This window comes from Agelaius phoeniceus, chromosome 12, assembly GCF_051311805.1.
Source record: "Agelaius phoeniceus isolate bAgePho1 chromosome 12, bAgePho1.hap1, whole genome shotgun sequence".
Lineage (NCBI taxonomy): Eukaryota > Metazoa > Chordata > Aves > Passeriformes > Icteridae > Agelaius > Agelaius phoeniceus.
Window position 1 is genome coordinate 12,830,111 of NC_135276.1, and position 27,277 is coordinate 12,857,387.

Here is a 27,277-nt window from a genome sequence, read left to right on the forward strand (position 1 = left end):
TGTGTGCACAGCCCTCCAGGGCAGCAGTGTGTGTGTGTGTGTGCACAGCCCTCCAGGGCAGCAGTGTGTGTGTGTGTGTGCACAGCCCTCCAGGGCAGCAGTGTGTGTGTGTGTGTGCACAGCCCTCCAGGGCAGCAGTGTGTGTGTGTGTGCACAGCCCTCCAGGACAGCAGCAGTGTGTGTGTGTGTGTGTGTGCACAGCCCTCCAGGGCAGCAGTGTGTGTGTGTGTGTGTGCACAGCCCTCCAGGGCAGCAGTGTGTGTGTGTGTGTGTGTGTGTGTGTGTGCACAGCCCTCCAGGACAGCAGCAGTGTGTGTGTGTGTGTGTGTGCACAGCCCTCCAGGGCAGCAGTGTGTGTGTGTGTGCACAGCCCTCCAGGGCAGCAGTGTGTGTGTGTGCACAGCCCTCCAGGGCAGCAGCAGTGTGTGTGTGTGTGTGCACAGCCCTCCAGGACAGCAGCAGTGTGTGTGTGTGCACAGCCCTCCAGGACAGCACTGTGTGTGTGTGCACAGCCCTCCAGGGCAGCAGTGTGTGTGTGTGTGCACAGCCCCCCAGGGCAGCAGTGTGTGTGTGTGTGTGTGCACAGCCCTCCAGGGCAGCAGCAGTGTGTGTGTGTGCACAGCCCTCCAGGACAGCAGCAGTGTGTGTGTGTGCACAGCCCTCCAGGGCAGCAGTGTGTGTGTGTGCACAGCCCTCCAGGACAGCAGTGTGTGTGTGCACAGCCCTCCAGGGCAGCAGTGTGTGTGTGTGTGTGTGCACAGCCCTCCAGGGCAGCAGTGTGTGTGTGTGCACAGCCCTCCAGGGCAGCAGTGTGTGTGTGCTCTGAGGACTTGCCCTGCTCCTGCTGCCCCCTCACCACCTCAGGTGGGACCATTCCAGACCAGGGCCATGCTCCATGTGACACTTACACTCCCCTTGGCATGAATGCCAATTGTTTTCCAAAAGCCCTTCCTTGCTTTTCTGCTGCTGTATCCTTGTGGCTGAACTGACCCTGGCACTGTTGGTGTCATTATGCAGGTATGGATTGATGCAGCCACTCAGATATTTTACTCCTTAGGAGCTGGGTTTGGTGTTTTAATTGCATTTGCCAGTTACAATAAGTTCGACAACAACTGCTACAGGTAAGAGCCAGTTCTTCCATTACTGCTGCAAAACTGTTTTATTTTACTCTGACTGCAGCTGAAAGAAGTTTTAAGCTATCCTTTTATCCTCAGTCATATATTAATGATGGTGAGTTTTGTGTAGACATAGTAACCAACACAAATCTTGAAATACTGTCTTCTTGAGTGAAATTTTAGTAACAGGAACCTGCCAAGATATCTGCTGCTCTCCAAAGCAGAATGGGATTAGGTTTGGACTTTGGACAGCTGTGTAAACTGTGCTGGTGTTTGCCTTTCAAAAGTACCATTAAGTGCAACAGTGAACACAGGATGAAATCTTATTGGTGCAGGAACAAAAAGCAGAAAGATCCCAGCTTCCAGAAGTGTTTCTGTGCTTTGGGGTTATATTTCTGATATTTTACATTGCACTCCAGTATAGGGATGCACTTTAAATCAAGTCAGTTTTCAAGTGTTTTGCTGAATCACCACCATGGAAATTCAACCAGAATCACTCTGCACCTTCTGAGAAATTCCAGCACTTAGATGTTTTGTTAGCATTAAATTTTGGAATAAAAACAAGCGTCATTTTCCCAATGAAATATAAATTCAGAAAGTACATATATTATAAATGCATTGTGAACTGTAGGATGGGTGGGAAATGTTAAAGAAAATCCCCATCTATTTCTTAAAGATTTTTCTCACTGGGCTGTTCTTCTCTCCATGTTTAGGGATGCTTTGCTGACCAGCACCATTAACTGTGTCACAAGCTTCATCTCAGGATTTGCCATTTTCTCCATATTGGGCTACATGGCTCATGAGCACAAAGTTAAAATTGAGGATGTAGCTACTGAAGGTAGGAAGTTAATCCTATATTAATTTTAACCCTTCTGCCCCACCATTTCTGTCCAAATATGTTTATATTTGTTTCCAACAAGTGTGTGAAAATCTCATGGAAGTGAATTAACTTACTTGGAAGTAGAACTCTGGGTTTAAATCCCTTTTAAGCTGTAAATGTTATGGCATCACCTCACCTCTACTGAACTGAGGTTCCCCAGAACCTTGCCCCCAAAGGTTTTTTCCATTCAACAAGCAGGTGTTAAGCACTGGACAGAATCTTACAAAAGCATCGCTGTTCAGTGCCCCGGGGGACTCGTTTTGATGGTTCTGCTAAGCTCAGCTCTATAATCCTTTCACTGGGAACAGGTCACCCATGGGCTCAGCTCCTGCCCCTCTCATCACATCCAAGAGTTCTCTTACCAGAGGCAACACATCCACACAATTCCTTCTCCACTACATAGCTGAATAACTAGTAACACTGAAAATCCAACAAAATATTATTCAAAGTGGAAAACAATGGGATAGGGATTTTTTTTAATACTAAACCATCATGAGTAAATAAATAAAGCATTTTAGATATATTTTGGTATAATGCAAATTTTGTTCTAACAATACACAGAGCATGACAAGAACTGAAATTAAAGTCAACTTAGTCATGATTTATCTTAATAAAATGAACACTTTTGTGAAGATAAGAAACATAATAGTGACATTTTTCCTCTTTTCTATTCTAGGAGCTGGTTTAGTTTTTATCCTGTACCCAGAGGCAATTTCAACTCTTTCAGGATCTACATTTTGGGCTGTGGTGTTCTTCATCATGCTCCTTACACTTGGCATTGACAGTTCTGTGAGTATTTTCTCCTTCTAGCCTTGACATTGTTCTTTTCCTGTCATATTTTGTAACTGAAGAGGCATTTGCATTTAGCAGATTACGTTTCAAGTAAACATTCTGTACATTTCCTAGACCTGTTTCCACAGTCATAGACAGCATAGCAATAACTATTACTCACTGTAATATAAAGACTCTCCATCATTAAGAGGTTTAGGAAAAGATTAAATCTTGGACAAGACAGTAAATATTTACTCCCAGCTACTTTTTTATGACTTTACAGAGGGGCTGTTCATCAACAGTTATTACTATTTAAAGGTCCAACAACACTACTATGAACTATTACTGCTATGAACCTGCAAAAAGGTTCTGGAGCCCTGCTTGCAAAACACAAACAAGACTTTGAGTAGAGTGGGTTCTAGAAGGGATTATTTTATGTGCTGAAATCCATTAATCTGCTCTAGACAGACAATGCCTGAAGGATCTCCCATTGTTTTTCTACAAGCCATGATGCAGAATTTCCTGTAAATTTAATCACAATTTTAAAATCATGCCAGAATATTTCCATAGTGGTTTCATTTTCCTATAATCTTACTGTAAAATATCTGGTCTAAGAAGCATATTTGCTCTTTGATAAGTTTTACAACATAATATTCAGGATCACAGAAACTTCATCCCAGAAAATATTCCAAGTCCCCAAACAACTTTTGTACTGCTTTTTTTCTAGCAAAGAGGTCTCAGGGCATCCTGTTATATTTAGCTTAAAGGTTGATAAATTTCTGCAGAACCAAATAGGGTCTTTAAGGAATAGTGAACCATGGACAAACTTTCATCCTCTTTAGTAGGGTAGAGGTTTCTTACTATTCCAAAACATAGAAGTCTCTTTTAAAGTTCAGAATGTACAAAGTTGATCCAGGAATTTCTTGTTGGAGATGGTAAAGCACTGTTTCCATTGCTTACAACCTCAGGAAAATTCATTCCTTTTCAAAGGCAAGTAAAGGAAAGAATGAATTGACATGGTAAAGAGCAAAATTAAACTTAAAAAAAAGGGTTGCAGCAGGAAGCATTGATAATCATTGGCAAATAGCTGAATGAGATCTTGTAGAGTGAGGGCTAAGCTGTAAAGGTCAGATTCAGGTCTAAATATTTCCAAAGTGTTTGGATTTTTGGATTCCAGCTGAGGTCCAATGAAGTTTGTCTATATAGACTAAGATCTGCATCCTTAGACAAAATTTGAGGGAAGATGATATCTGGGATTGTAGCTTGACAATTTTTCAACTGTAAACAAATATAAAGGATTGAAATGAAGGGTTTAGCACAGTGAAAAGACAGGAATGAGCAGTAGGAAAAGGATGACGAATGAAAAGAAGAAAATTTATGCTCAGAAGTGTCTAGATCCAAAAAAACAATTAACTTTGCAACAGCAGTAAATGCAGGGCAATGTAAAGAAACATACACGTGACAAAGACACTTTAGATTACAGAACATATTATTCCTACAAATAGAGAAATATCTTTCACCTGCAGCTAATTAAAACACAGTGAACTAGTGAACTGTGGCCAAGTTTAGTTCCTTCCTTCTAAAAGGGGAAGGATTTACTGGTTCAAGATTTGTCATGATTTCCCAAAGAAAACTCAAGTCTCACAGTACTTTTTATGGTGATAATTCTCTGTTACTGATTTCAATCAGGAAGATTTTAATCACAGTCTTATAGGAAAGAAACAGGCTGTGTCAGCCTCTCTTAACCAGCTATTGTATTGCACCAGGCACTCCAGGGCTTGCCTTAGTCTTTTAGCATCACAAAAAGCATAGAATTAAGCCTCTCCAAAATATTAAATAAATTTGTTTACTATGATAAAAGACTGAAATTTATTTTCATAGCTTTTTACTGGAGTTTCTGAGCAGAATGTTTTCATTAATGGAAAGAAATTAAAATTCATAACTACCTACATAATCCAGCAATTTAAATGAAAATTTAGAAAGCACCTTTCCTGTATTGCAAAACAATAGCTAATGTTCCTCATTAACTTCTAGAAAGCAAAGTAAAATTCTTTCATTTTGTGAACAAAAAACATATCTCAAGCTTCCTTTGTAGTAATTCTTCCAAATCTGTAAAGACTTTTGTCAAACTGGATTTTGTTAATCAATGGCTAATGCCAATCTTTGTTCAGTACATTTCCTTTAGGTGCTTGTCCTTATTTAAGAAATATGTTAAGGAGCTTAGCTACTTAAGCTAGCAGCTTTTCCCCCAGAGTATATTCAAATGTATATTATTTTCCCCAAAGTACTGTCTACTTATTGTTCTGTTGAGTCAGCCAAGAGTCCTCAGAGGATACAGCTATGGAGGCACCAACCTCCCCTCCTGATGTCCAGTTCCCTGACCCAGCCCTTTACCAGAAGAAAAGAAATCCTCAAATCACCAGTGACCTACAGCTGAAATATCAGAAACCACAGAGTGGTTGTGTATTAATTTCACAAACTGCTTTGCATTCTTCAGTCTGTATTTCCACAGCCAGCAGTGTTTAACAGAGTTTTTGCCTTCCCCTGCTCAGATGGGTGGGATGGAGGCTGTCATCACTGGCCTGGCAGATGATTTCCACCTTCTGAAGCAGCACAGAAAGCTCTTCACCTTTGGTGTTTCTTTCGGCACTTTCCTACTTGCTCTTTTTTGCATTACCAATGTAAGTACAACAAAAGTTTCCATCAAAAATGTTACCTAAAATATGTCATTAACCTTGTTAGATGAAATATGGATAGGTTCAGATGATTCTAATATAAGTTTTAGTTCTTAAAAAACTCTGTTCAGGACATCACTTTTAATCTAACATATGAAGCTTTTCTGGTTTTTGGCACAAGATCATTTGCTATCAACCAAAGTCCTTGTTGCTCTCAACCTATAAGTCTTTGTTCCAAACAACTGTCTCTGCTACTGCTGGGTTTATTTGGTTCTGTGTGCTTTCTTTTGCATTTGTTTGGGTTTGTTTGGTGGGCTTTTTTGCTGTTTTTTTTTTTTTGTTTTGTTCTGTTTTTTGGGGGGTTTTTTTGCTGGGGTTTTTTTGTGGTTTTTTTTTTTTTGTTTGTTTGTTTGGTTGGTTGGTTTTGGATTTTTTAATCACATTGCATGGAATTGTGTAGAGTGCTTATTCCTCTGTGAGGAACTAAGAATTTCAAGTGACCAGACCTGGCTGTTCTCTTCTTAAAGAAAGCAAAAGACACTCACTTCTTATGGAAGGAGCATAGAGTAATGACCTCCTCTCCCCACCTTGTTTCTTCATGTTCCTTCGTGAACCTTGATCTTGACATCTTTTACTGTTAACACCACATAAAGCACAAAGAAAGCTTATCCTGAACATTTAGTAACCTGCATTTATCACTACCATCAGACTGAATGTTTTGCCTCATCTGGCTTTTTATAACTAATTAAGGAATGAAATTAATATGCTCTAGGCAGGAGAGAATTTTCTCTTTTTTTTTTTTTGACCACAAAAAAGACAGAGAGAGGCCTGTTAACAAAGATGCCAAAATTCTCGGAAAACAACTGAAACTTTAAGAAAGCACCATGAAAGCAGATGTGCTGAATCTCTCTCTATCCCTAGAGATGGTTTCTACATCTATTATTAAGATTACTGAAATGGCATAAGTTTATAAATAACAAAGTTCTTTTTACATTAAAATACTCCAATATTTTTTGATCCAGTTTCCTCAAACTGAGAAATATTTGAGACTCGAAAAATATTTAAAATACCTATCCTTTTAATACCATACTATTTCTATTGATACCTAAACACTGAGCATACTCCTGCTTATTCAAAGTTGCAGCTGCAATAAAATTTCCTGAAGTACAATATCAGAAAAAATTCAGTGTTAAGAACCAGGACAAGTACTAGTGGGTGCAATTCCACTGCCTCCAAGTGAGCTAAAGCTATTCAAAATAATGACCTAACTCGAGCTTTTAAATAATGGCACCTGTTTAGGCTGAAGTTCACCCCCCCTAGCTGGAATTTCCAAACTGTCCAGAATAGCCCAAATGTATTGGTTCATGTAACTAAGGAACAACATTTCTGATATGCAAAAAATAAAAGGGAAAACCCTTGTGGGAATGTCACATGAAATTGTTTGATTTTTGCCCCCTGAATTTTTAAGGTTTTATTTTCAAAAGCACCTGTTTCTGGAACAAGCATGTTTCTTACAAAATTTTATTAGTAATTCACTTTGCTAAGTTTGATGGCAAATGCATTCATTTGGAGCAGATGAAGAGCAAAAACAAGAGGTCAAACTCAAATGTCATTTAAGAAGCAACATTTTCTAATGCAACAACCAAACTTCATTCCATTTCCGGACAAGTCCCCACAGAATTAAAAACCTACATGAGGCCTGAGTACTGTTCTCCCTATTTTTGTAAATATGCACAGCTGTTTCAGAAAAAAAAAACATTTAAAAAAAATAAAAGGCAACTGATTACAGAGACTAAAATCACCTACAGATTTAAATGTATATCATTAGTGGTAAAAACACAGAAAATAATTCCTTTTTTCCTCCCTTTCTGAACAGACAATCAGATTAAGTTTGGTTGTAAAAAGATATTTTAACAAAAATCTACTACAACTGCAAACATTTCAGTTGTTTATGTGTGACAGAGTTCCCTGACACTCTTTATCCGGGTTCATTTTGAAACAAATCTGCATCTCATGGTTTTCCGTTCCTCTGTAGCTAAAACTCAGTAAAATGAGTAGTAATTTACACAAATACACACAACACTGCAAAACACAGCAAAAAGTAGTGAAATTGCAGCTAAAAAAAAAAAAAAAGAAAAATCGAACAAGATTTCAGTAAATGCATTTCCAGCTCTCAGTCATGAAGCACTGAAGCACAAAATGTGCTGTTGTGAAGGAAGACAAGGTTTGCTGTCCCCACTGAGCAAAGGTTTGCAAATATCACAGCCCAGAGACTGGACAGGGCACAGCAGCTTCTGGCTGTGCTGGTGACAGAATTAACATCGCCCTGTGCCTTAGGAGGAGCAGTGGGTGAGAGATGCAGGCAGTCAGGGAAAAGGGAAATCAGACCAGCACTGCAGACTCACTGGCCTGTAGAGCAAGTGGCCTCAGGAACAAAGTGACTGATAAGGGCCTATGGAAACTCTTGGAGTGCTCCATTCCTGCCATCAATTTGGGAAGTTCTTCATTAACTGCTACAAACAGGCCCTGCCCTACAAGCTGCTGATCATTTCCCCAAACCTCCACTGAACAGGAGTGCCAAGAGAACTCATTCATCTAAGCTGGGATTTCTGTTTTGCAGTGAAGTGAGGACACAGGTGGAAAAAAGCCTCTTTAGAAGAGTTGCAAGTCTGATTCCAGTATTTTGTATGCAAATATGAGCCTGTGTCTGATGCATCAGATGCATACTAAAATACTTGGGTTATGATAATGCTTCAAGTAAAGCAGATTTCTGTTAAGTGGATACTAAACTTTGAGATTATTCTATTTGTAACTTCATGTCCTTGCATCTTTTAACTCCCCATTGCAGGGTGGAATTTATGTGCTCACACTTCTGGACACATTTGCAGCTGGGACTTCAATATTGTTTGCTGTTCTAATGGAGGCAATTGGAGTTTCCTGGTTTTATGGTAAGCTCTTCCTTTTGCATGTGCAAAAGCTTTTCTAAAATTCCAAGTGCTCATGATGGGCTTACACATCATTTTAAGGGAAAACAGCATAGCCTTGAATACACAAAACCATGACAAGTCAGGTTTCATAGAGTGATTTCACCTGATTTACGAGCAGTGACAGGAATGCAGACATTCAGTGGGCCAAGCTTTGAGACCCTGCACAAAGCCAAAGCAAACAGCCTTGTGAAAGGGACTGTGATGGGATGGAAAAGTTATTCCTTTTGCCAGTATTTTATGACTCTTAGTTTTGCTGATGACTTGCAGTAGCAGATTTAGACTTGGTATTTCAAAAAGAAATAGATTAGCCTAAATGCAGACTCACCTGTTTTCACTTTTCATTAGTCCCCCAGGGCCAATCTCAAGGACTCTCCACACAACACAAATAAAGGTGGTGTTTAGAGAGTTATAATAATTCCTACATCCATCCCTTTTGTTGTGACAATATTCTATTTCATTGTAAAACACTAGCAGTTTATTTATTTCATAGAATGGTATAAAATACCCAACACACTAGATACCAGAAAATATATTTCTAGTATTTGATAATAACTCAGACCACAAAAAGGGAGTAGTGATTTACTTCATCCCAAATGTGTCAAGCTTTAGGAGTATTTAGTTGACCTCTGGCACCAGACTGGAATCACTCTATGCCAATCAGAGTAGAGTGATGTGCTATAGCCACCTAAAAAAATGACCTCTTCTTTTCCTTCCTAAGCTCCTCTTTATTCTCAGGCTTTAGTTCCTGGCTGATCTCAACTCTTTTCACTATTACCAGGTTTCAATGTCATAGCAGCCTGCAAATCTTCTTCCCTTTAAGCCAGTATTGAATGAGTTGCCCTGATTCCCAATAAGATTGCTCTTCCTCTGAAAGCCCTCTTCATTTTTATTCAGACATGGTGCTTATAGCTAATATATGATTCAGAGGGTTCTTAGACATTTTGATTCTTATTGCTATTTGCCTCTCTCAGTCATTTATTTATCCATCCATTCTGCCTTACCATGTTCTTCTAACCAAACAAACTTTATCTTGCAGTTAAAGAACTGTTGGAGAGTGAGTGAAGTGAAAGAATGGCATCCATGCATAAAGCTGTTCAATCTATTAAAGGAATACTTTCTAGTTTGAATGCACTAATTTTGTCACCCAACATCAGCATGGAGCAAGCAGCGCATGGGCTGTTGTCTCTCAAAATAATGGAGAGTGATAATAGATAAGTGATAATGCACTTTATTTCACAGACAGCTGTCTTTAATCCCTGTAAAAGAGCTGAATGTGGATGAGTGATCCCAGCTTAGCTTGGAAGTAGAGGCTTCTTCAGTTTTTAGGGGAAAGTTACTTTCTGCTACTATTAAAACAGGATTTACTGCACTCTACAGTAGCTAAGCTTTGTAGGTGATTCACAAACCAGGCCAAAGTTAGTCAAATTTTGTTTTACACCCTCTGTCTTTATCCTTTTTTCCTTTCTTCCTGCAGCATCCCCATAATTGGGAAAATATCTATTCATTTTTCTTGAGCAGCTGACAAATGTTTCTACTGACACAGCATGACCTGTTGCTTTATAAAGAACTTATTACAGCCCCAGGTGCTATTTAAACTTATTAAATCTGGCATGATCTTGTCTGCCTCTTTTTCTGATAGACCCCTCTTGCCTTAATGACCCAGCTGAATATTAAGCCAGCCTAAAGGCAAGCTTTGACATTTTGGCACAGACTAAAAACATGGAAATTTAGTTCAAATTACATCTATGACCATTTACTGTGAAGTTTCTTCTTGCAAAGGCCAACTGTGTATGTAAGAGAAGGGAGAGCTAGTTTCCTTTACTGTGCAGATGTTCCTTAGTTATGACTGCTAAGTTGTTACAATTTTCCTCATGTGCAACCCTGATATCATCTTTCTGGTGAATATTCTATTTCTGGGTGTTTAACCAGCTCCTGATAATAAATTTTAAGTATCTCTGAAACCAAGCCCTACAGGTACTGTTATCTGTAGCTATGGCTGTGTTCTGCTAAAAGGTTGATTCTTAGAACAATTATTTGAAGACATGCAGTACTGAAAAAGCAAATTGTGGAAAAGTGCAGTCTGACAGCATGGCCCAGTCATCCTCCATTTTCAGCAGAAATTGAGCACCAAGCACTGTCTGAGCTCCAAGTGCATCTGTCTGGAAACATTTGAATAAAATTCTGATATACCTTTGTCTTTGACCTTCTCCACAATGATAAATTTCAGTCAGTGTTCATAGCAGTTAAAATTCAGTCACTTTAAAGTTCACAGAAAGCACTGCAAATAGAATCAGATTAAGTTTAAAGAGCATTTGCAGATCCTTCCTGGCTATTTCTCTTCACCTGGACACATTATTGGGGGCTGGAAATTGTTTTGAGACATTTACACTCAAGTGTCCACACCCTGAAAACATTTTGCATCCTATTACGTACAATGGACTAATTCAAGATGTCCCAATAATTTACATTAACTAAATTAAACAAATTGTGCTGAACTGATCCACATAAAGAGAAATCTTTATAAAAAACTATACATGTCCTCTTATAAACAAATAGTCATAGAAAAAAGCTGCATTTCTGCTGTTTACCTTATGGGTTCATGATTATAAGTAAAATTTCTGAACACACTGAACAAAATAAGTGATAAAGAAATAGTCTGACATGACAGAATGCACAGAGCCACTGTCTCTAAGGTGTAAAGTCAGATATTGTTTTCTTTTTACAGAAGACAGAGAAGGATACTTTTTTCCCCATTTTATATTAGTGTTAATCATCCCATTCTAATGTGATGTAGTTTTGTACATATTTACAATAAACAGAAGAAGAATTGCCCAAGTTTTCTGGCAAAGTCATAAATATGAAATTATATTTGTAATAAAGAACATTCGGTGATGTTCAATGAAACACTGAAAAGTAAGTATGTCTTAAGTGGAACAAAGAAATCTCCTTTGGTAAATTAAGAATCTTATGAATCTACCTCATTATCAGCAAGCAGTTTATGTAAGGGTTTACATTTTCCTGCAGTGTACTCATAATAACAGAGGAATTAGCTTACAATAATCCGTAACTATTTTAAAAAAACTGTGTACTATTTACAACTTAAATTCTAGATATTTTGGAAATGCCTCTTTTCAGTGATAATGCTGCTGTCTGCAACAGGCATTTAAGTCAGATATAGTGTTGTCAAAGACAAACCTAGACACGGAAAGGAGATTAATGTTGTTATTTCTTATGCCTTCTGATTTGGAAGTCATTCACGTCTGGTTTCTGAAAAAGATACTTTGGGTATGCCAGCATCTCATCAGTTTAGACTGAAGTCAGTCCCATGCTTGCATCTGCTCACATCCACTCTAGGTGTGGACAGATTCAGTGAAGACATCCAACAAATGATGGGCTTCAAACCAGGCCTCTACTGGAGACTCTGCTGGAAGTTTGTTAGTCCTGCTTTTTTATTGGTAAGTGGTGAGAATTATTCCATCACGAAATCAATACCAGTGCATTGCTACCCAGAATACACAATAGCTACCAAGAGCAAGATACCTACTGGTTTGCCAGATACTGTTGGGAAGAACAGAAGACAGTCCAATTTAATTCTTTTTTCTCCTTGAAATTATATGCTGGGTATATTTTGTGTACTACATTTCAGTTGTGGAAGAGAAGCTAATGGTGGTTGTGGTCTTCTTCTGTTCTTTTATTTTAGCATGATTTTAAGAAGGCAGCTTTTCTTAGGGAACACCTAGGCAGTGTCCTCCCTGTCCCTGCAGCACCTCTGCATATTAAACACACACCATTCCCTTGGGAAAATAAGTTAGCCAGGGGTAAGAGATTGTGTTAGCAAAAATTGATTGTATTTTTGATTGGAGGACACCAGGATCCCCAATTTGTGAAATGACACCATTAAAAAATTATACAACTACAACCACCTATAATTATCTGTGTGAAACACTGAAGAATTGTATGAAATACACCTTGTAAGCTGCCTGTTGGAAAAAAAACAAGTGTTCCATTGCATTAGAGAAAAAAATCCCAAAGTGTGAATTTGGTTGCTTTGTGTAAAGGTTAGATTCAGTTCTAAGTTCGAGTTTTATATTGGAATCTCTTCCTGTGCATATTTGTAAATCAAAAGGTCAGGATAATACAGAAATTTGACCTTATTATGACTTTAGGAGACAATTACTTGCATTAAAGCTGTGCAACCTTAAAGCATTACTGGTATTGCAAATATACACTGGTAGCCTTTCAGAACAGGTCCATGGTTTTTTAAATATATAAGCTATGACCCAAATTCATCCATAAACACCTACCAAGCCTGTATTAATTATCCTTTTAAACACAGTTCCATAAAGGAACTTTTATGGAACTATATCCTGCAGCACTTCAAGCAGGCTGACTCAAGCAGAATGGGAAAAGGCTGGAGCAAGCATCCTTTGATTTTGCACACAAGGAGACAGTTGAAAATTAATATTTTATCATGAGTGTTGTAGCAATCTAGCTAAAGGTGGAGAGCCCACCAGTTTAACCTTCAGGTAGTTTAAGCTGTCTTGGTGAAAGAGCCTCAATGCCCTCCTAGAAAAGCCTGAAAACATAAGTCAGAATAAATCTGTAAATAACACATCTCTCAGCCATCACAATGCACACTTCTTTTTTTCCATCTGAAAGTTCTTGAAGCTCTTTCTCCATATTATCTGCAGCTATGAACGTAATCCCAAGAAAACCCACAAAATAGAATTAGTATTTTTCTAACCAGATTCTACACTATGATCTTCCTTTAACCCACACTATCCTGGTGTAGTCTTTAAAACCCTAGGCTCAAAATATTTTTCAATTGGAAATTGAAATATAGAGCAGAACATACAGCCCCAAAGAACCAAATCAAGGATACCTGCATGTCATAGAACCCACATGGATTTTGGATTTAACAGGACAGAAGTGGGGTGGTACACCACTCTTTCCTTCTTGCATCTAGCACTGGACAGAAAAGCACAGGAAGAAAAAAGCAACTTTGTTTTCCAGGCCATAAGGCTGCTCTACCTTTCCTCAGTACATGTATCATGCTGAAAAATGGGTACAAAGCTCTTAAAGGAAGTCTAATATTTCTGGAAAACAAAGAAAGTAAAAACAATAGATCCTGCAGTTTTTTCTTGACTACAGAATCACTTTTCTACATCTGAGACACTAGTTTAAATGAGGCAGTAGTGGACAGTCTGAGTGACTGGATCTTCTCACCAAAATTTCAAATAATCTGCATCCACAGTAGCTAAAGTGATCTGTTCATACTAGTAAACACATCAAGAACTTCAACAGCTTAGGCAGTAAGAGGCACAAAGTAAGCAGGCTCAAGGTAAATCAAAGCTGGTTTATTTTAAACTTTAGGGTGGCTGCCTAATAGAACACCTGGAATCACTTCAAATAAGGCTCTTCATCTTAAAACTATGCTTCATTTTATACTTTCTTCCCCAGTTTGTGGTGATAGTCAGCATAATAAATTTCAAGCCTCTGACCTATGATGACTACACCTTCCCTCTGTGGGCAAACCGCATTGGCTGGGGCATAGCATTGTCCTCCATGATCCTCGTGCCTGCCTACATCATCTATAAATTCATGAATGTGCGTGGGACCTTTAAAGAAGTAAGTGCAACACTAATCAAATGTCATGAAATGCTGCTGTGAAATGAAATGGCTGGCTCTAAGTTGGCAGTTTATTTCTCTCCCAAAACTTATTACTTATGAGTGACCTTTTGAATCCATCTGTCAGGTGGATCAGTGGTTTGAGGTAGGATTACTGCATTCTGTTTGAGTCTCTAGACAGAAATTAGCTTTCCAGACAGCACCATAATAATTGTGGAAAATTATTTTTTTATGCATGTAATTGATCCAGTTAATGAGATTAGATTTTTGTTTATTAACAAAGAATGTACAAATTATGCTATCTTCAAATTCAGCTATGAGGTATGGTCTTCAAGCTGTTCTGTACTTTTCTTTATTTATCAGTTCAAAAAGGCACATGATTAAGGCTCACTAGCCATATCATTTTTACCATCATATTAACTTTACCTTCACTGTCTATATACCCTTACTATTATCTGTAGTCTTAAAACCTCTAACAGTGCTCAGAAGGCTCCTCACCATTATACAGCACCAGGTTTTTTCCCCATCACATCATGATTTTATAACCTTGTATAGACCCCCTGACTTACACTTAAGCTTTACTGCTCTCCTTTCCTATAGCTACACTTACACAATGGTGTAGCAAGATTTTGATGCTCTTCAGAAAATCACTGAACCAACACTGAACACACACAGAATTAAGCAGAAAGTAGGACCTCAACCTTTACATGCAAAATAGATGGGTCACATCCCCCTCACACTGACCCAGCCAACCCAAAAGAACAAAGGTCTTGTTTCTGAAACATTACAGTCACCTCATGTAGTGCTCACCTCAGAAAGGTGCCCCAAAGCTGGAATTCCTCAGCTGCCCTGTTTTCATCAGCTCTAACACCTCAATGTTGCACACAATTTCTAGATCTCATTTCCAGCAATTCCATAAGCCCTTTGTTTTGTTCCATCCTGGGAAGGGCTACAAACACATTTTTCCAGGAGAATTCAAGTCTCAAAGAATAATTTATACTGGCTCATCAGGCTTTTGTCCTCTTGCTCAAGTTTTGACAGGGGGATGCAGAAGCCTGTGGCCAAAATCACATTCTCTCATTCATGGGTACTGTTAGCAAGTTCTGGTTTGTCTGTTAGTGCTCCTGCAAAGAGCAGCTCCCCACTTTCCCCACGAGCATTCTGGCAAAAGGATAATACATGGCATCCAAGTCACTACCTCCAAGATGATGCCCCAAATTGAGGCTCTTGAAAGGATGGGGAGAGGTATGAACCTAATTTAATGGGAACTCCTTAAGTTGGTTGAAAGTTCCTGATAACCCAAAATCTGTGTATGATCTCAAAGGGCACAGCACAGGGTAGACAAGGGGGATGAGCTGGGAAATCCCAGTCCCTCCTTCCTCCCCCAGTCTGAGACTGGCCAACCCTCAGCACTAACAGAAAAGAATGAATTTAGGGGATCTAAGGCCTGTGATACCAACTTGTTCCTGATATTCTTTTCTATATGCACTTACTAAATATTTGGACTTAGTATTTGCATAAACTTTCTACTGTTGCTTCTTATATTAAAGGCTAACACCCAAGGGCTTATAATAGGCTTATTCTCTCAGTGACTGAGCAAAGGCACATGATGCAGTGATATTAAAGATTTAAGTTACCATTTTAAATAAAGTTCATGCTACTTCCCCACTATAGATTGAGGATTACATACATAATCCCACTTCATATGGCTGACTTTTTCCTCTTCTTCCTCTCTGGTTTAGAGACTAGCTTACTGCATCACACCTGAAAATGAGCACCAACTCGTGGCCCAAGGAAATGTCAGGCAGTTTAAGGTTAGTACACCTTTCACATGTTTCTTTCTTCTGATACCAACCCTTTCCTGCCTTTAGCAGCAACTACAGCTCTGCAGCAATCTCCCCATGCTGGATACCTTAGCAGGTCTGTAGGTCTTTGTTTCTGCCAGCACAACAAGACACAGGAGGCTCAGTACCACATGCAACAACCCTTTTGGAAAGCTTTTGGGACCTTCCTTTTTTGCCTAAGGAGAGCCCTCGATTTTACAGATCACCTGAATCTGGTATTTTACGTTGTGTTTGAGTACAGTAAGATTTCAGCAATAAACAAAGGTATTTCCAAACTGTCATGTGCATTCGAAGAGGTCATGGCCTGTCACTCAGTTACTGAAATCATGTTTCTGAAACTGCAATTATGTCCCACAAAACATAGTAAACAGCAAAAAATATCCAGTGTCAGAGCTTACCTATAATGTCATAAAATGATGTACCAGGTTACATGGAATGACTTTCCCCACAGGACTAGAGTTGATTGAAAACACTGCTGGAGACTTCAGAAGCCATGAAAAATATGCTATAGGTTTCCAAATACTGCTTTCCTTTTAGCAAATAAAATGAGCTTATTGAAATAAACTCCTTTATGTAGAAGATTAAAAGGATGCAAATGTGAAGCCTGTTACACTCATCAGCATTCATGCTGGACCATTTTCTGTCTTCAAAGTTGAAAGCAACTAGAAATATGCACACCTCTACAAAATGTGACCCAGATTTTAGAGTGGTGGTTTGTATGTTGATACTGAAAAAATAAAACTGGCTTTTGCTTATTCTGAAAAATATTGTTTGAAGTAAATTTTGGCTTTTAAAGGAAATAATCTGTGTAGATTTATGGGATGCAGAATGAAAGCACAAATAGGCTTTCTGTTTCATGACCACAATTTATTTGATGTGGCCAAGAATATAAAATAGCACAACACCTCTTCCTGCCTTCTCTTTCTTCTGTTTCTGCCCTCAGTTGTCAGATGATTTACTGGTCCTGCTGTTACTCAATGTTTCCAGGGGCAGATGTTCCTGAAAGGCCTATAAACAGCCACACCACAGTGCTGGTCTTCTGAACACAAATCTATGACCAAAAGGTGGCAAATTAATTTCACATAAATTAGTAAAGGCTGCCCTCAGAAGTAAACCACCAAAGTTACCTCAAACCCTGCTAAATATGAGAGAATATTTTAATTTGCTGCCATCTTCAATGAGCAGGCAGGAATGGCTTTGTTAGTGCTAAAGCAGATTTAGTGATTTACTCACAATGTTTAGGGTTATAAATAAAACACTGCTTACTGTAACCAAACAAATACAAATATTTTATTCTCATATGTGTCTGGCAGTTCTGAACTTTAAGACTTAATCAAGATCTGACTAAGTAGCCCTTACATTCAGCACATTTCTCACTGCAAACTGGACTGCACAGAAACTTAGTTACAGGATGCAAATTTATCCATTATTTTGAAACTTCTTTGTAACTCTAGATTTGTCAAAAAATGTATCTGTCAGCATCATCATTTGAATCAATGATGTAACTTAACAACCTCTTCTGTTTCCTTACAGCTCCAACACTGGCTAACTATATGACAACCAACAGACCAAGAAAAAAGACCATGTTCAGCTAAACTGAGAATACAGCAAAGTCAAGTTCAAAGCTCCCTCACTCATGCTTGGACCAGGCTGGCCCAGAGCTTATCTACTGACTCTGTGAGGGAAGACATCTGCTCTCTGTTGTCAATGCCTCCCTTCTATTACTTGGCTTCAAATGATCTTTAAAGACTCCATTTAAGTTTTCTTGCATCCTTTGGTGCCATGAGATCCCTACATGACCAAAACTTGTGAGTTTTGCTATAGGCAGAAGTGGAGGAGGGGGGAGCAGAGGAAAAGAACAATCAGCATAAGTTAAGTGCTTTTTTATTGTGAAGAAGTGAATTAAACTTTTCTGACAGTAATAACTTCTTCAGATATTCATGCCACAACCTATTTTAAACCAACAACACCTGAGCACTCTTAGATCTAAGGAAAGATTACATCTCAGTTATGACAAAAAGAGCAATTTTAACAATGTCCTCATGTCATTAGCTTTCTTGCCATACTGTCCTTTGGGATGTGAGTTTGCATTCTTCTGAAAGTGCTTCATTTTCAGTGGTTTGTTATTAGTTCCTTCCTTGGTGAAGCGCATTGTCTTTGCTGTACATGTCCATGCCATTTTCTGACCAGTTTAATTGCACTGAAGCTGAAGAGCAGCAGGAAGAGAATTCCTGTTACAGTTACTAGTGCAGAACACAGCTTAATATCACAGTGTACTTCATGAAAGAGATATTCCCTTATATCAACAATTGGAATGGCTTTATCATATGATCCACACTCTGCAGACTTTTCCAGCTAAGCATGAAAGTTACATCCAAATAGACAGATTTCATCTTTTTGTTGTATTTTGTTCCAAATAAAGAATGTAAAATACAATACAGAAGAAGGGATAATTTTAAAATTATATAATTAACAAGTGGCACAAAAAAACCGATCTGGCTTTATTCCCCTGCTGTGAACATATTATAATTTAATCAGGATTCACCTACCAAAACTTAGTAAGATTTTTGTTAACTAATTTAAAAGTATGTTTAGCTCTCTAAACCTATTCCAGCTCTGTTCTCAAGTAGTATTATGCAAAGTAGAGGATACAGAACAAACTCTGCATTTGGGTGCTGTTCTTATTCTGTGGTCACTTGTCACTGTAGTACCTTTCAAGTGATCACTACTTTGAGTAGCTTTGAGTTAGTTCTCAAATAATCTTGTGATTATTTGTCACTAGGTCTAAAGTAATTTGCAGAGGCAGTAGCTTCTCTGCTGGATCCAACCCAGAGTTACCTCTGGACATTACCTCTGATTTTTTTTTTTTGTCTGTACACATTCAGTTGAGCTTGTCTTTTAAATGTATGCAGTGCTTCCTCTTTTTTAAAAAAAGACCTTTTAAATAGATGGGCCTTTTTTATTTATAAAACAATTTTTGTTGTTTTCTTTTTTTAAATAGCCAAGTTCTAAAGTGCCAAGTGCTTTTAGGCCTTTTCCATTTAACATTGATTTCTGTTCAAAATAATGAAAGGGAAATTTCTCTCCTTATTCATTCTCTTCCTCCAACATATTCAATACTCCAGAATGAATCAAGTGTTGTCCTCCTCTTGAAGAGTCTCTGTGACAAACAGTTTTATTTAAATAGGGATTTAAACCTAAAGAATACTTTTTTCTAATTATAAAGGAAGTCTTATTTTCTGGCCCAGCTGATGGCCAATAGCTGCTTAAACCCTGTTATTAAATGTATTTCAATAATAAAGGAATTCCAAATGTTGCAGTTCTAATGCTGTAATTACACAAGAGGCTAAATAGTGAAAATATGTTGAAGGCTTCAAAAAAGTAATCCCACCAACTTCTCAGTTAATCTCATTTTTATTGTTTGCCAAACTTCATGAGAATCCATTGTTTTAAAGCCTATTTTCAACAATACAGCTGCTTCAGTCACTGTCTTGGCATGGCTCAAAATCTTCTCAGCATAGATGTAATTATCAGGTTTAGAAACTTCTAGGGGCTGTTTAACATGGAGCTTTAATAGGTTGTCACTTTACACATTGTTTGGTTGGTTCATGATTGGAAATGCTAAAAACCTCCACCAATGTTCAGTTGTGACACAGTCCATCAGCACCACCCCATGCAGGAAAAGTTACATTTCCTCACCACTCTGCTCTGACATAGGAGCAAAGCTACCAAACAAGGGAATAAATCAGCTTTAGCCAGTGTGTTTGGGTTTGATTGTGTTTTTAGTACTGACTCCCAAGGCAACTACCTACTGCATTATTTTTATTTCTGTTACTGTACGACTTTGGTTTAATGTAGTATTTATAGCTCAGGACTACATTGCACTATTGCCACCTTTTTCTGAGGTTTTCTAGGTAAAGAACTTGCAATCTATACAGAAGTCAAAAGACTTACCAAAGGAAGTAGGGATCTTACTACCAGAAATAACCTGAATAAGACAATACACAGTGCATGACTGCATAGGTAGACTTTAAATTCTAGATGTTGCCCAAAGAAAGTCTCCCCCCAAGTAATGACTTCTGTTCTAGAGACAAATGTCTTCAATTCTCCACAGAATAAGATGATGAACTACCTCACACCTCTTGGATGATGAATGATGCCATTAGACACAAACAAGCATCTACACAAATGACAAATACTTCTGCAAAGACCAGGTTGTGTTCATTCCCTCCACTCAGTGATATGGTACAGACAGTCCAATAAGAAGCCATAGCATGGGCACCCACCTCCTCTCACCCACCTGCTTTGGGTCCCCAGGTACATTTTCAATATGGAAAATATCAAATGCCACAAAGATACTCATCTCCCTTCAGTTAAAACATTTGTAGTTAGAAAGCAAGACCAAAGCCTCCAGTCATATCTTTATCATTCATGTCACTTAACTGCAAGTTTTCCCCTAACTCTGGTGACTTTTCAGCCCACAGCTCACCCTTTCCCTCAGCTGCACCTGTTTCAAGAGCAGACCCTCTCTGGGGAATGCCACTGTCCCAGATGCCCCCATGGAATTTTGTGCCTATTCTGTCTGAGTAGGCAGCCCACTTCCTAAAGAAGAAAATTTTTGGTACAAGCTGCAGAATCATCTGCTGGCTAATTATGTTGACTGTTTGGGTAACAAGCCCATGGAAAGAATTCAGTAAAGCAGTTAGAGAGCTCATTTGACAGTTCTAGAAAATATTTCCTCAAAAGCCTTTTCTTAATCTGATAAAGGAAGCAGCTACCATATATCAGTATCTCTCTTCTGACCTTATTTTGACCAGTGAAAAAGACCTGCCTGTGATCCATGTTTCATCAATCCACAGAAAGTTAGTTAGCACCAAGGAAAGAGACCCTCCATTCTCTCTTTGTACCCTTCCTTGCCATCATTCAGCCAGAGATTCTTCACATCCTTGGAACTACTTTAAAGCTACATTACTAAAACTCCACAGATTTAAATTTCTGGAAGAAACAGTGAGCCTTTCAAGGCAATAATCCAAAAAGCACTAGTACCATGTATTACTGGACCCCTGTTTGACCAATATCTTTTTGATCAGTCCTTCTTGTGTTCAGTCATGACCTGAGACATACACCCTGGCAACACTTGAAAGACATCTCACCATACCGAGGGATTCTGCAGGATATCCAGGATCAAACACACAGTATTTTAAATTTAGAATGCAGGAGAATGACTTGGCTGTTACTACTGTGCATGTTCCCTGACTGCACGTGCAATGTGTGGTGTGTGTACTTTTCCCAGAGGAAATTTCCTGTACTTGGTCATTTCTTCTCAGCGAAATACCATTTCAGTGTCATTATTTAAAAGGGGCAAGCCCAAACACTTTGTATATGCATTTACTTCTCATGCTATTGTTTTGATATGAATTAAGGTTTTTTTTTGTACTGTTAGGCTGTAGGAGGCCACATCAAAGTTATTTTGCTGTTAATGTCTCTTTTGCAGTTCTTTCAATTCATACAGCATAATTAGCAGATACTTGCTTTTATGGGAACAGATAGCTTTCACTCATATCCTGGACTGCTTCACTAAATTTCATGAGGAATTGGCAAATGTTTAAGAACTCCTTTCCTAAGAACAAAATTAAAACTGTAGTTCAACAATTTCAAAAGAGGTGAGACTTAATATTTTATTTGTAGTGCCATGTTAAACCATTTTAAAGTGAGCCTGAAGGACCCAGATATTAGAAAGCTATTACAGTTCAACAAATGACAATATATAGCCCTACCTGAAATTGTGTGAACTCTGAGCCTCTCAGAGCAGTAAACTAGGATCTTTTTGTTGTTACACACTTTATTTTCTCAATACTAGGAATATTTGTGGCCCAGAGATCACCTCATGTATGAACTCAATTTTCTTAATGTGAAGGCTAATGTGATGTTTCAGATTAGATCCCTGAACAACTTAGGAGACTTTCTCAGCTACCTTTCTCTGATTCAGATCCATATCCCTGTTGGTGATTGTGAGCTTACCTAGCTAATTAGTGGAAAGTGATTAATTTGTACAGTGGTACTGGTCAAATTTAGACCAAATTTATGTGCATCTAAATTCATCAGAGACTACTACAGAGAGCTACATGGGCAATAAAAGCATTCAATCAGTAAAAACATAACAGGGTAATACAGTCACTTTTAAGTAGAGCATTTGATTGCTTTGCACCACCATTAAAAAGCAGACAGTGCTTAGACAGGCTGCAGTCACTGTGTGGCTGAGGAGCAGAAGCAGCCAAGGCACCAGAGGAATATAAATGACACAGATATGATTGGGTTCAGTGAAATTGAGCTCTTAGAAGGACATGGAGGACTCTAGAGCTGAGTGGCTGGGAAGAGCAGGGGATAAATGGAGTGGTTTAAGCCTTGTGTACATTAACCATGACTGCATTAATTCCCATAAGAACAGGGGCCCTTTCCTGCCCAAGCACTCACAGCAAGGCTGAGTCACCTGTGTGCTTTGCTTTCCTCCTTTAAGGTGTTTCTTTAGCTGCTGTACTAAACATGAGTTGCCTAATTTCATTATAAGGAAACAGAATAAATTCCATGAATTAAGAGAATTACTAAGCCTTAAGCTGGTGTTCTTTTGAAGGTGTCATGTTGTTTCTTGGTCACTGCCAAGAGGCATTAAGCTTGAAGGTGACCTGCATTTGTAATTTACCTTGCACTCTCTGTGAACCTTTCTGCAAGACTTAGCTCTCCTTTGCTACGGGCAATATCAGTTACAAAGAGAGAACCTCCAAACAATACATTTTGAAAATAAATCCTAATAGGTCTAATGAAGATTTGCCTTACAAATAAAAGCTTTACAGTGAGCATTTACTTGGTTTACACCAGTGTTTTACTTAATTTTTAATGCCTTTTTATAGCAGTGACTAGAATTTAACTTAGATAAGGGTACCTCTGTATAGGAAATATTTTAATATTTTTACCAGTTTTTTTAATTTTCATAGAATATATGTATATTGTAAGGCGAGAAATTCAACTTTGATGTAACAAGGTTATCACACAAGACCTATCTCTTCATTATAAGATTTTGTAGTCAGCCAGTCTAGTTCAATAATATGTTGGCCTTTGATTATAAATGTAAAAATGTGATACAGGAGAATAGAACATTACCTACAGCTAATGCACATTGTAGCACAATATTCTCCATTGCTGCCTTAATCTCATGGAATGAAGTCATGTGTTTTTAATTTATATTCTAAAAGAATACCAAAAAATCCAGAGTATCTTTTGGCTGCAATTTTGTGTTGTTAGATGACTTAACATTGCACCAAATGTGTTAGTGTCCAGTAGATCCACTTCCAAAGCAAGAGAACACTTTGTAGTTTTCAGGAATAAGTCTTCATAGGAGCTCAAAACTTGCCACTAGTAAAAAATACTCCCCAAAGTGCCCCAGTGACCAAAAGTGTCCAAACACAGCCACCATGTTTCCATGCCTGATTCCATTAATTGTGCAATCTGCAGGTGAATTTTGCCCCTTTTTTTTTTTTTTTTTAGTCTTTGGTTATCTGGGGGAAATGGCATTTCAAATTTTTTTCATTAATTTTTGGTTTTTTCAAAGGGAGACATCTACATGCCCATGTGTATAATTAGAAACAACTACATTTCTTATAAATATGGATATGGATGTGTGTGATGTGTGCTGGTTAACTATACTTAAAATGCTGATAAAGATGGTGAATGTAAAGTATTTGTCCTCATACCTCTGTCTTTCTGTGATCAGTGTAAATAAGAACTGTTTTAAGCTGTGCATTAATGTAACAGATTATCCCAATATTGTGTATAAAATTATTTAAATAAAATCTGACAAATATGCACATTAAGAGTATACAGAAAAAGATTATGTACCAAGAATTTACTTCTGTCGATTAAAAGCTGAAATGAAATTTTTGTTTTTTGTCAATACTATTGGAGTTAAAGCATTGCAAGGGCAGCTGGTCCTTGGCTTGGCAGACACCTGAAAACAAAATCCCAAAAGCTGGAAACCTACACAGCTCAACCTTCAGGAGATTGTTCACATCCTTCTGGTGTCCAGGGGATGCAGTGGGCAGATTAATTTCTACATTTTCCTTTCAGCAAAATAATTACAGTAATGCAATGAAGGTTTCACAACCACACATTGAATGGAAATAATCAAGACCTTCTAGGAACATGAATCAAGATGCATAGCACAGATAGCTTAATTCTCCAAAGCTACATTGTTCTCCTTTTTATAAGATATTCCTTCTGCCTTGTTAATTTTGCCATAAGTAGTAATAGCCATAAGCACATTATTCTTAATTTACAGATCAGCCAGGAAAAGGTGACCCTTAACCCAACATAAATGAAGAATAGTTAATTATTTTATTTAACTTTTTTTTACTAGAACTAAAAGCACTTTCTTCTATTTCCACATCAATTTCTTACATTTCCACACCAATAATGAAAATCACTATTTCCAAAGGTACCTTTTGTTAGTCTAGCTCACTTGTCTCCATACAAATTTTATACTTGGAACATACAGAACCTAATGACCTTCCATGGTGCTTTTTTCTTTAAGCAGAACTCAATATTATTAAGGTACAGCCTTCAATTGTTTAAATTTCTCTTCTGCCTTCAAGTAAGAAATGCATGCTTTAAACTGTTTTAATACATCTGAAAAACTGAATAACAAAATTATCACATGCCAGTTTTTAATAATGTGAAACACTCAAACCCAAAAATTAGTATTAAAACAATGAAAAGTTGAATAATTTCAAGATACTTCCAAACAAATTTCTGTGAAACACTGAATCTATCCTACCATTCAACAACAGCCTGTTTACAAAATTTTCATTTTACCACTACTCTTAATTTTCCCATTGACTGCTTTAACCAAGCTTTAGTCAATTGTCAAGTCCTTAAGACTCATTAACTCATCATTAACTGATTATTATGGAAGTAAAACTAGATAGAAATTACTTAAAATAACAAAATCATTCTGTCCTCCTGGAAGTATTATTGATACCAAGTTTTCTTTCTATTTCTGGATACTGATGTTATTTCTTCTGATAGCTCCTTAATTTACTCTAAAAGCAGGAATGTAGGTTGCACCATATTTCAACACCCAATGCAGAAGAGGCAGATGAGGTACTGGATGCTACCAGTAGATCCAACAACTGTGTCAGCATCCCTGGTTCTTCAGCATCTCAGATTTGTACAAGTAAATATGAAATTCCAATTTCCTTTCTTACCTAAACTGATACGGATAACCAAAGATAATTTAAAATGCAGAAGCACAACAAAAACTATCTTTGAAAAGAAAACTGAAGACTCGGAGAAGTCAGAAAACATCTGATTCTTTTTTCATTATAAGACAAATCAACAGTGCTGCCAAAAACCTGAAATAATACATTCTTGTACAAGCAAAGACAAAGAAGAGAAAAATTATATGATGTGTTTAAAAGTAGTAACTAAAGAAACAAGAAGCTTTAAGAATTCCACAAGTTTAAACAAGTGTTAAAAACTAAGAGTGAACTGCTAGAATTGAAAGAGATCCAGCAATGTCTACTTGCATAATCCACCAATGTGTAATTCCAGCAATAAATCAAAAGCAATTCCTAGAGAACAGAAAGGTCCTCTCATTCCTCAGTAAAAACAGTGATAACATTAAAACTTCATGAAGATTAGCATCTTCATGTAGTATCTGGGTGTTCAAGTATCTGGGACAGGCCAGAGCAATGGCATTACACAAGCCAGATATGAGAACCCTTCACTCCTACAATTATTAAAACTCTTTAAACACCTTCTCTCCTTCCTGTGGTTTGCAGAAAGAATTAAAATAAGTCAATTTTCTTCCTAGATATCTAAAAGTGTATATGGAAACATTTACACATTTTAATGGAAGCTGTTCCACATTGCATAAATCTACACTGAACCAACTGGAAAGTTCAACATCTACTGGTCTTGATTTCTCCTTAGCACACAAGCAGACTCAAAGCTCAGCCACACATTAATTATTTTCTGTAGGGTCATGTTACAATCAAATTGTGAAATTCACTGTCATTTCAAGCAAAAATGTGTGATCAAACCATAGATTTATCTTCCAACAAAGATTTAGTTCTCAACTTAGAGAGAAATCGACTTTAACCAAAATATGACACTGCATACATTTTCAGAAGGCACCAGTGTCAGGGGTTTATTACTTTTAGCTACTGAGACTCAGGAAAAAAAAAATAACTTAAGATACTTATATGCCACCAAGACATTTGAAAGTGAAAATCTATTTTTTAATTTCCTTTCTCTCTGCCAAAGACAAAACAATCAAGCAGGCAATACTGTTGGTCAATACTGTTTTTCTAAACCCCTGATCACAAATTTTCCAAAGACAGCCTTGGGAAACACTTGAAGTTCAAGTTGTCTTAACTAATTGACACACAGTATGATTTCTGATAAATTCATGAGATTAATGTTCAGAATTGTGTGTTCAGTTCTATCAAAAAGAAGCACTTGCTTCCCACAAATATCAACATCAATGTTATTGTGTCTAGATAAATTTCTGCAAGCAGCACTTTGCAAAAATATTGACCAATGTGAGCATGACAGCTCGCAAACAGAACAAAATTGTCACGTGGTTTCACTCATTACCTTTTAACAAAACCTTCACAAACCACCACAGAAAAAATAAAGCACATGTAGGTAGTAAAAAAGAAAGTTGTAATTTCTGGCAGAGAAAGTTCTACCACCTTTCAAAGAAGAGATGCTTGATGCCTCATTCGGTGGTGCTCATAAAAGCAAATCTTTAAAGAAATTCGGTATTTTTACATCTACCATGACCAGAAATTATCACAGTTGCAGCTATTCAGTTGCAAAATTGAAAGTACCATAATTGATATTCCATATTTTTACCGATTTCCTTAACTTGTAAAAGTGTAAAAAATTCATAGACAGGAAACATTCTGCTGACTCAGAATGACTCTGGTGGAAAGGGAGTCGAGTTCAGGTGCAATTTCCTGTCCCTCACTTCCTGCCCATTTCTCCTTGTCCTCTTTCTTGGCCCCACTGAGCGGAGCCGGCTCCATGCTCTGACACCTCCTGCAGGTGACAGACCTTGAGGAGATCCCCCACAGTCACCTCCTGAGACAGCCAAGGCTAATTCCTCCCTCCCCAAGGGAAGTTTATCCTAAAGCACACTTTCAGGTAAATATGGGTGATTTGCTTGCAACCAAATGCACATTTATCTAAACTATTTCCTGACTTCTTTCCAGAACACACATTAAAGGAACCACAGACCAGAATTTTGAGCCTGAGGTGAAACAGACACTGACTGCCAGATAATAGATCTTGTCCTGGCTTCAGTTCCTAGAACTGATTT

The 27,277-nt window shown here is 37.9% G+C and overlaps 1 protein-coding gene across 1 annotated transcript in view; it reads left to right on the forward strand.

Moving 5' to 3' along the window:
• SLC6A2 (solute carrier family 6 member 2) overlaps positions 1 to 19,216 on the forward strand; it is a 57,482-nt gene extending 38,266 nt beyond the window's left edge. The window contains 9 exon segments of the mRNA XM_054640709.2: positions 1,018 to 1,121; positions 1,829 to 1,953; positions 2,672 to 2,784; positions 5,319 to 5,447; positions 8,290 to 8,389; positions 11,783 to 11,883; positions 13,889 to 14,056; positions 15,799 to 15,870; positions 17,434 to 19,216. Of these exon segments, the coding sequence (XP_054496684.2) occupies positions 1,018 to 1,121; positions 1,829 to 1,953; positions 2,672 to 2,784; positions 5,319 to 5,447; positions 8,290 to 8,389; positions 11,783 to 11,883; positions 13,889 to 14,056; positions 15,799 to 15,870; positions 17,434 to 17,457 (936 nt within the window). The 3' untranslated portion in view covers positions 17,458 to 19,216.
• Positions 19,217 to 27,277: the final 8,061 nt, after the last annotated feature.